The sequence below is a fragment of the Poecilia formosa genome, unplaced genomic scaffold (assembly GCF_000485575.1).
Source record: "Poecilia formosa unplaced genomic scaffold, Poecilia_formosa-5.1.2 Scaffold15, whole genome shotgun sequence".
Taxonomy (NCBI): Eukaryota; Metazoa; Chordata; class Actinopteri; order Cyprinodontiformes; family Poeciliidae; genus Poecilia; species Poecilia formosa.
In genome coordinates, this window is record NW_006799954.1 from 793037 (window position 1) to 802123 (window position 9087).

The following is a 9087-nucleotide window of genomic DNA, read 5'->3' on the forward strand; positions in this document are numbered from 1 at the left end:
ATCTCCAATCTGCTTCATGCACTTCACACTTTGCAGATGTTTAATGTTAAAAACATATATATTTAATGTGTGATTTTCTTTTATATCACAATGATGCCTTACATTGTTCATTTTTTATTTTTTTAGTTGTCATGTGACAAAATGTGAAAACAAAAAGTTCAAGAAGTATGAATAGTTTTGCCAGACAATGCAATTTTAATGGCTTAGTCACATGAAACAGGTGGAAAATAAGATAAACCAATAAGGGTAACAGAAACAACACGAATATAGAAGCTCCCCAAAAACCCAAATGGGAAGACAAAACCCTTAATTGAATAAATCATTCAATTATATTCCCCAAATATTTAAATACTGTAGAATTCTAATTATGTAAATAGATTCAGAACGTTGCATCTTTGCGTCTGTTTTGGGACCACAAGTAGAGGCTGTAATAAATGTGTTACATCATGTTGACTCTGTGGGTGGTGAATCACTTCTTCAGCTGGAACTCCACGGAGAGGAGCAGATCAGGGACAGATCAGACTCAGTCGTCACAGCAGCCAACATGCAGTGGATGCATCTGGATGTTGGACTTGTTCTTGGTGAGTAAACTTTACAAAAAAAGCTGCTTCAACAAATAACAAAAATGAATGCTTTTGTCTGTGAAATTTTGTTACGAGCTTTTCAAGAAGACCAGTAATTAGTTTTAATGCACCTGTGATCAGTGTAGTTAAGGAACATTATTTAAAAAATGTCATTTCAATGTGTATTTTAGGAATTATTTTTATGCAGATATCCAGTTTCAGCTTCTCATCTCCAGCTTCTGGGATTTTGGATTCAGTGGAGACCTGCATGTCAGACTTATGCAGCTGTGAGAGGGCACTTGTCGCTGGCAACTGTGAGGGTAAAATATCAATGAGAATAAAATAACATGTTTACAATTGGATTTTCACTCTTAGAAATGTTACTCTTTCGCATAGATTTGTGAAACCAGGTGCCATGTAAGGACTATGTGTCCATCTAAATCAGCTTTGTTTATGAAACCTGAATTTAATTCACTAATTCACAGCTGTGAAGTTCAGTATGCAACCTAATTTCACACTTGGTGTTCTTTAGTCGTTTAATTATTTGAAATTTAGTGACAGTCTCACCACAAATATTAATAGAAATTGAAAAATCTTTAATTAATATTGTAGTTATAATTTTTTTTTTGTAATCTCCTTTTAAAATAATAATGGTGGACAAGGTGGACATTTATCATTACAATCTTAAAAAAAGATATTATTATGTCTCTACTGGTAATCTGAATAATTGATGGTTACACAAAAGCTATGGTTTCTATTGTATGTCTTGTGTTTTGAACATATTAATAATAAGCTAACCTTTACTTCTTTGTTTTTTTTTTAGTTTATCTCATTTAATTAATAATGACATTGTGTAATCTGTTCTGTGTTATTCAGGTTCAGGTTACGTCTCAATAATAGTAGAGCCACATAAAGCTCATTAATATGTTTATCCTCTAAAACTGACGGGAGGTGTAAAGCAACTGACATGTGAGGTAGAAAACACCTGTTTCACAGAAACTTCACCAGCTTATGAAAAACCCTGTTTATCTGCCTTGCTCTTCTGTTTGTGATATTCAAGATGACAGGTGCCAAAGAAAGGGTTCAGAGAACTGTAACTTGACCATCCAGGCTGCACTGGGCCAATTTCCACCCCTGCAAGGATGTGTGTGTACATGGGAGGAGGAGCTCTGTGACTCCATACAAGCACTGGTCACACAATGCCTCCAAAAGCCAGGTGCTGTGTTTCTCTCATTCATTGCTTGGGTTAAGCATTAATCTCTGAAATTATGGTTTTGTTTACCAAAGGTGATGAGATATATAAACACGGGTTCCTCTATGGTAGAATATGTCCAGAAAAGCACACGGTTTAATGAGTATGTGTTGTTTGAAAACTAATTCTGTGTCTTCTTGTTTGAACAGGAAGTCAGCAGGGGAAGATCACACCGACTGACTGGAAATCAAGTAATTTAGCAGACAATGGTGAAAATGATTTATTTATTATGAAAATGCACAATGGGATATACAATACGTCCATTTCAAATTGGCATATTGATATGAACTTCACACCAGATGTCTGTAATGACCTAAATAAATAATACCTAAATTATTAGAATGGTACAGTTTTAGACAAACTTTCTGGTATTAATTAAATACTCAGAGACGACTATTTTGGGTTGTGACAAATCAAAAATATTTATCCTCTGTTTTTAGAAACTGGCCTCATACATTGGTCCACACATACAAAGAAAATCAATTCAACCCCTTTATTTATCTATGTGTTAAGACAGGGATTGAAAAAAGAAGTAAATGCTACACATTTCTCTTGGAAACAATTGATTCATCCTTAGAGTCTCTAGAATCTCTCTTTAAATTGGTCTGTTTCTCCTTATCTTAATTGTACAAAGTTTGCCAAAACAATATCTTAGCTTGTATCATATTTGTTGCATAATCTTCCCACCCCAATTGTCATGTTATGGTGCTACTCTGTTGGTAGCCCCCTAAACTAGGACAAACCAAACTGATGTTAATTTGTAATAATAGGAATTTCATTCTTAAACATTTTTTTGTTTGTTTCTTTCTTTGCCCTTCTTTTTCTTTGAGTTTTCATAAGTCATCCACTCTGTCCCTTTATGAAGTCTAAATTGTGGACTAACCAGAGCAGGTTGCCACAACATTTAGCATATATTTTATTTCAACAAGTCCACATATATGAAAATATATTTATATGTTCATCACTCACTTTCCCTGCTACAGATGTGCTTCTTGCAGTGCGTGAAGGCTCTGGATCCTGTGTGGACCGCATTGGTCTTTGTGTGAGTGAGTCTGTGTGCAACAGGCACCTCACACCTGTTCTTCAAGCGTGCATGGCTGATCAGTGCGACAGTGAAAGGTGTCGGCGGGAAATTCAACAGTTCTACGGAGGCATGCCTCAACAGTCTGCCGAGATGCTAGTGATGTGCGAGTGTGACGACTCGGATCAAAGCTGTTTGCTCATGAAGTCCGGTCTGCAGAGCGGGGCTTGTGGCGTTGAGACAAGGATTTGCCAAGAAAGGGTCACTCAGTGTGTCCAAGACAGCAACTGCAGGTAGGTTCTTCTCCAGTTCTAAAATAAAAAAGTAAATGCATTCATTGTGATAAAAGGAATACTTCCTGAACTGGAAGGAACTCGAGTTTTAAAGATTCATGCTCTGGAAAAGATCCAAAAATTAGCACAAAATATTTGTTGGGATACAATGAATTTGTATGCAGTATTTTGTGGCTCCTGCTATGGGGAACAAATATGTCAGGCAGCAAGGTAATATGAATCAAGCAGCAGACATAAAGTATGCTAAGATTCGAGACGAAGAGCAGCTGCTTATTAAAGATAACCATGGAGGGGGAAAAAAAAAAAAAACTAATTAAAACCCTGGTTTTCAAGTGGATTCTAACATGAAGGTCATTGAAAACAGTCAAATGGTCAGAAGACTGTGTTTTTTTACTCAGGTTTGACAGTTCTGTAAAAGACTTTTGAAATGCGTGGAGGAGTAGGAAGGGAAGGGGGAAGAAAACTGGTGTTAGATCCACTGCCTGGGATCTAACACAAAAACGATTTTGACTGTGAAAAGTGTTGGAATCAATAAGAACTGACTTTTGATCTTCTTACAGAGAGCCAAGATGATTACAGCTGATGAAACCTTTTAAATATAACGTTTCATAAAAGCAGGGAGGTGGCAGTCACAATTATTGGAAGAAGAAAATCAATGAGATCAAGTGAAGCGGTTGATTTGACAACTGGCTATTTGTAAAAGGAGTCAAAGATTAAAAGCCATTTTGTGCCACACTAGATAAGAGAGTAATTCTGTTCTGAGTGTGGCAATGTCTGTGTAGCATTTTTGCTGTTCATTCTCCTTTCTACAAGTAGATGGCAGTGACATAACATCAAAGGTTCAGGCTAGATGGTTTGAAGCAGCTCGAGTTGTAATGTTCTAAAAACAAAACATTAAAATACTACAGATGTTGGCAAAGTAACCCTTGAAAAAGCAAAACCAAAAGCTTCATTTTATCTTTGGATTTTTATGAAGAATATTTCAGTGAAATTCTCCATTCAACCTTTTACCGGTTACATACACTGGGAGACAATTCCCCTCCAAACATGACTTGTGCAATGACTCACAAACTGTTCAGTTATATTTATCAGTATTTCGTGAAGTTATTCATTTTTTGCAGCAAATTTTAAATGAGCTTTGGCATGCTTTTTCTTAAGCAGCACACAAGTTAGTAGATATGTATTATTAATAGGGGATGAATTATCCTGAAAAGGATGGATGGATGAATTATCCTAGGAATACCATATAATTCAATTTAGTTGAATTTGTAAGCTTTACTTTTACTTTGACTTTTTTTGGCTCTGTGTCAGACTAGCAACCTATGGATATACCTTCTATCTTGTGTGGCAATAACTTGAGTCAGCTCTCATCACCTATGACCATGTAGCTACAAAATAAGCTAGTGATACAAAATTAATTATTGGATTTAAAAAAAAAAAAAAGCTAAAGTTTTTTTTTTTTTTTTTGACAATTACAACTCTACTAAAAATGCTGCCTATTGCAGTGAAGGGCAGGAATGTCCCATACACACAGAACACTCAGTTCTGTTCTCATCCTTAAGTTATTTCTTAGAACAGTGCTCTTGTTAGGAATGTGGACCTCTTATCAAAACATGTTGCCGGTGTGGTTGTTTTTCTTCCTGATTCATTAGGCACCTCTTGAAAACACTCCAAGAGAAATGTTGGAACCATGAAGAAATCCTATGCAGTGAAAGAAATCTCCAAGAAAATGAATGTTTTACATTAAAGGATCCAGCTCTAATGCTTGGTGCAAATTCTGAATGTAGAAAAGCCTTCTTAGCCACGTTGGGTACAGTGCTTCACCATCCTTGCACGTGCAAAGGAGTGCACAGCAGTCATCTACGGATGTGCAATATGATTCTTGAAGTATTTCACAACAGACTACACTTCAGTAAGTAGTGTTTTTTTTACTTCTAAGAAGTGTTTCAAATAATTATTTTCAATATTTTTTTAAAGAATTTGAATAACTTTTCTGTTTTTTTTTTTTTTTTTTTTTCAGTAAAATTGGTGAAAAGCAGCAGTGGCCCTTCCAAACCACCTGAAATCAACAAATCTGAGCAGGGTCACACGTGGTCATACGGTAAAGCGCCTTTTGAAATTCAATATTTTTTTTTTTATTTCATTCTGTAATAGATACTAAATACCAAAAAGCATAAAACTAATATGATAAAAATTGTTCTTTGTTGTCTTTTTATTTTTTAGGCTACGTCTTGTATGCTTTTTCAGCTCTCTTCCTTGCTGGAGTTGTCATAATATCCCCTCTGGTTTTTCTCAGTAAGCTGCGGTATGTCAATCATGTATACAGCTTCTTTGAAAGGACTGATATTTATCTGATGTTGCAACAGCAAAACATTGTTTTTCATCATTTTTGTCTTGCAGGTTGAAAAGGAGAGATCAGATAAAACTTAAACATCAAAAGAAGGTGAATCATGTCATTTTATAATATAACATCCCTTTCATGACTATGTTTTAGTTTCATATTTTATGTGGTTCAGATTCTCAAAAGGTTTTTCTTCCCTCGTGTATTTATCATTTTATGATGATTAATGGAGCATTGAGTTTGAAGGTTTTAGGCATTTAGAAGAGGTACTACCAGATTGAATAAGCAGTTGGGTTCATACAAAGTTAATTAAACTGGAAGAAATAACATTTTCTATTACCTGAAGTTGGTTCTAGATGACTGAGTGATTTCTGAGGACTTTTTTTTTTTATTAGCAAGTGTATCTGTCACTACTCCTTTTGGTTTTAAATAGATAAGTGTATCTGAAGGTAGCTGCCTGGTGGAAGTTAAAACGTTGTAAAATAAATTCCATACTCAAAGTACCACATACTGGAGTCATTCAGTGCCTTGCAAAACTATTTACACCTTCCTGAAAATTTTCCCCCACTTAACATCAGCAATAGAAGATTTTTAATGCAGCATCACAAATAGTATGTAATAATTATATATAAGAAAATGCATGCTCAATATTTCTAGATTTATTTCCCAAGTTCTGTAAAACAAAATATGTCATTCTCATTATTTACTTCTTCATTACAAAATTCTGTTTTTGCTTTGTAAGTTCTTGAACATTGCTTTTATTTCTGGTGTTAAAAAACATGAAGTGAATGTGCTGCAGCTGAAGGAACTTACAAAAGTTGTTCTTGTAGCCCCAAGATCAACTTTATGTCCTCTGGTGCAGTATTTAGAGATGTTAATGGAAGTTTCACAGCCCCTTAGCCTATAATAAATGTACACGTCATTTCAAAAAATTACTGACCAAGAAAGAAATTTGATATGATTCAATGTTATTTTCAATAAGTGCATGGTACCATTATCTATCAAAGGACTGGATTATTACTTTGTTTGCTTATTAGATTTTAGTTCCAATGTAAAAAGAAAAAATGTGAACCTTTCAGCTAAAGGTGAAAAGTAGAGTATCTTCTGAACAAACTTCTCACATAAAACATTAAATCAACTTCTAAAACTTTACCAATGTCTTTATTAGTAAAAGCACATGTTGTTTCATTATGGAAAATAATCCTTGAACATTTTGGATAGTTAACAGTTTCATTTAAAAACTTTCCAGTAATCTGGCCATCTCATTCATTTTACTTCAGTTTATTTGTATCAAGTCAATTCACAACATATCATCTTGAGGCACTTCACAAAAATAGTCATTTCAATTCAATCTTACATACTATATATTCCAATTAATTCTACTCATTGAACAGAGAGTGCATTAAATTCAGTTCATTATTCAATTTAGTTAAAAAAAAGTCTAAGAAAATCTAACAGATGGCATCAGGTCACTGACTTGCAGCATTCACTCCTTCTGGACAAAAAACAAATTAATTGAAAATGGTCAATAATATATTTTTTAGGCACAGCTGAATAAACTATTGGTGACATTTGATAAAATATTCAATTTATTCATTTTGGAGAAGTTTCGAATGACATAATCTAGAGTACAAAAAGACTTGAAGCACCATGGAGATAAGTTGTAAAAATGCAGCAGCTTTAGAAATACTTCCCGAAAGTTGAACTTGCGATTTTGTGCTCAATTGTTGTTGCAGTGAGTATCGTCTTTCAACTCTGACAACAAAACAGTTCAAAGGGATGATTGAAAGCCCAAAATTAAAATGGATCTAACTTCCATGATTAATGGTTGTAAACGTCACGCATGAACCACAGAAAACATAACTTTGTACTGTTGGAGCTCCTCCTCTCGAATCTTCTCTTATCTCATTTTCAAAGGGCCCTGCGCAGAATAAACATACACTGCTGTGATCTGTTTTAGATAATATCAAATTAAAATCCAGAGTCTTTTTAGATACCATCTTTTTATTATATATTGCAACTTGGCAAGACAGACACAAAAATAAATAGCAATTAACTTTAACCTTCAGTATGATCACAGTCATTTCAATCAGGGATAAAAAAAAAGAAAAAAGGAGCTCTGACTCGTTCATTTTTGGCAAATTGATGGGGTTCTTTGGGTCATTTAGATTGTAGCTGCAATTTAGCAGGGAAAAGAAACACTTTAACCTGTTGGGTAGAAACTGGATCTTTAGTTAATGTTAACATTAGCTGTAATTAATGCAGGACGAATAAACGACCAGGCACAGCACATTTTAAAGCATGCTCAGTGATGCTGTGGAAGATGGTAGAGTGAGCCCATAGATCAACTTTCTACCTTGGACAACTTGGACTGGTTCTGAACACTATTAAGGTCCTAGCAGTCAGAAGTTCAATAAATTCAAATACAAAGGTGCAGAAAACAGATCTGAAAAGAAAAACAACAGAATACACCCTCAAAAAGCAAGAGTTGTATAAATGTGCATAGCATCCTCAAAGTGTCCTGCTTCTTGCCTGAGCCACCTTGGAGTTTGTCCTGCGACCTAAAGCGTTGCATATAAAGTCACCAGTTTCTATGACTTTGTCAAGGTTCACTCCCTGTGAAGCAGAAAGAGCATGCATAGAATATATTTCCATATTTCCACTACTCAAGGCAAAACAAAAAAAAGTAATAATTCAGGTTAGATTCCAGCACAAAGAAAGACACAACAACAACAAAAAAATGAAACTGCAATAGAAATATTCCACCAGCAGGGGTAGGGATTGTTAAAGAGTTCGAGGGAGCACAAGCGTAGTGCCTTCTTGCTCTTGCATAAGTTGTGTAAAGACATTGGTATTGGAAAAATAAACGTTTACAGAGCAGCGTATTTGCAGAGCAATCAGTTTATGTCAATATGGTCTGAAGGATTGTGTGGGTTTGGTTTTCTGGGGGATTACTGAGACATGATATACAGCAGGTCTGCCAAACTGAACTATAAAGACAAACTTACAGTTTCAATGCCCATGCCATGGAGCATGTAAAGAACATCCTCTGTTGAAACATTGCCAGATGAACCCTGAGCGTAGGGGCAACCACCGAGGCCTGCCACTGCAGAGTCCACCACAGAGACGCCCATCTGTGAGGACAAACAACAGGGACATTCAGCACCTCTGAGCAACCTTCACATCATATTAAATCCAGGAACAATCTTGTTCTGTTTGATTGTTCTGTCTGGTGCCCCTGCACCTCGCCAGACCTGCGGTCATGTTTTACGGCTTTTCCGGGGGACTGTGGGCTCTGCTCCTGAAGATGAGTGGGCAAAGAAAAGCCCCACAGTATGGCCTAGTCATCCTCTCTGCCAGCGTTCACTGCCAGCACTATATAATTATGGTCTTGTTCCTGAGAGAGGAATATTATAAATACTGAACAGGACATTGTATGTGTTACTGATCCTCCTGGTTACTCATGTTTTTACAGGACTATTCTGCTCTCGACCACAGGGATTATCTTTCTTGCCATTTTTTTTTTCCATCATCCAGACTTGTCAATGTGACATGTCTCCAAAACTGAAAACAAACCAATCATTGTTGCAGTTTAAAAAGAACTTGTTTAGGTATAG

The 9087-nt window shown here is 35.7% G+C and overlaps 2 protein-coding genes across 3 annotated transcripts in view; one reads left to right on the forward strand and one right to left on the reverse strand.

The window, feature by feature from the left end:
• The first annotated feature begins 141 nt into the window (after positions 1-141).
• On the forward strand, positions 142-6216 carry gfral (GDNF family receptor alpha like). Its single transcript, XM_016668445.1, has 9 exons — positions 142-581; positions 755-883; positions 1624-1779; positions 1965-2024; positions 2799-3129; positions 4782-5041; positions 5150-5230; positions 5353-5434; positions 5530-6216. The coding sequence occupies exons 1-9, from the start codon at positions 545-547 to the stop codon at positions 5591-5593; spliced, it is 1200 nt and encodes a 399-aa protein (XP_016523931.1). The 5' UTR covers positions 142-544; the 3' UTR covers positions 5594-6216.
• The window catches only part of hmgcll1 (3-hydroxymethyl-3-methylglutaryl-CoA lyase like 1), a 15397-nt gene continuing 9367 nt past the window's right edge, over positions 3058-9087 (reverse strand). The window contains exons 8-9 of one of the 2 annotated variants that reach the window (XM_016668449.1): positions 8479-8604; positions 3058-3147 (exon numbers count right to left, since the gene is read on the reverse strand). In XM_016668449.1, the coding sequence (XP_016523935.1) occupies positions 3103-3147; positions 8479-8604 (171 nt within the window). In that variant the 3' untranslated portion in view covers positions 3058-3102. Of the gene's footprint in view, positions 3148-7454; positions 8087-8478; positions 8605-9087 lie in introns of those variants that run through there. The other variant, XM_007546154.2, reaches the window with a different exon arrangement.

Coding starts and splice junctions, on each gene's coding strand:
- gfral (XM_016668445.1), top strand. CDS start 545: ATGCAGTGGATGCATCTGGATGTTGGACTTGTTCTTG. Junction 884..1,623: donor TGTCGCTGGCAACTGTGAGG/GTAAAATATCAA, acceptor GTGATATTCAAG/ATGACAGGTGCCAAAGAAAG. Junction 5,042..5,149: donor TCACAACAGACTACACTTCA/GTAAGTAGTGTT, acceptor TTTTTTTTTCAG/TAAAATTGGTGAAAAGCAGC.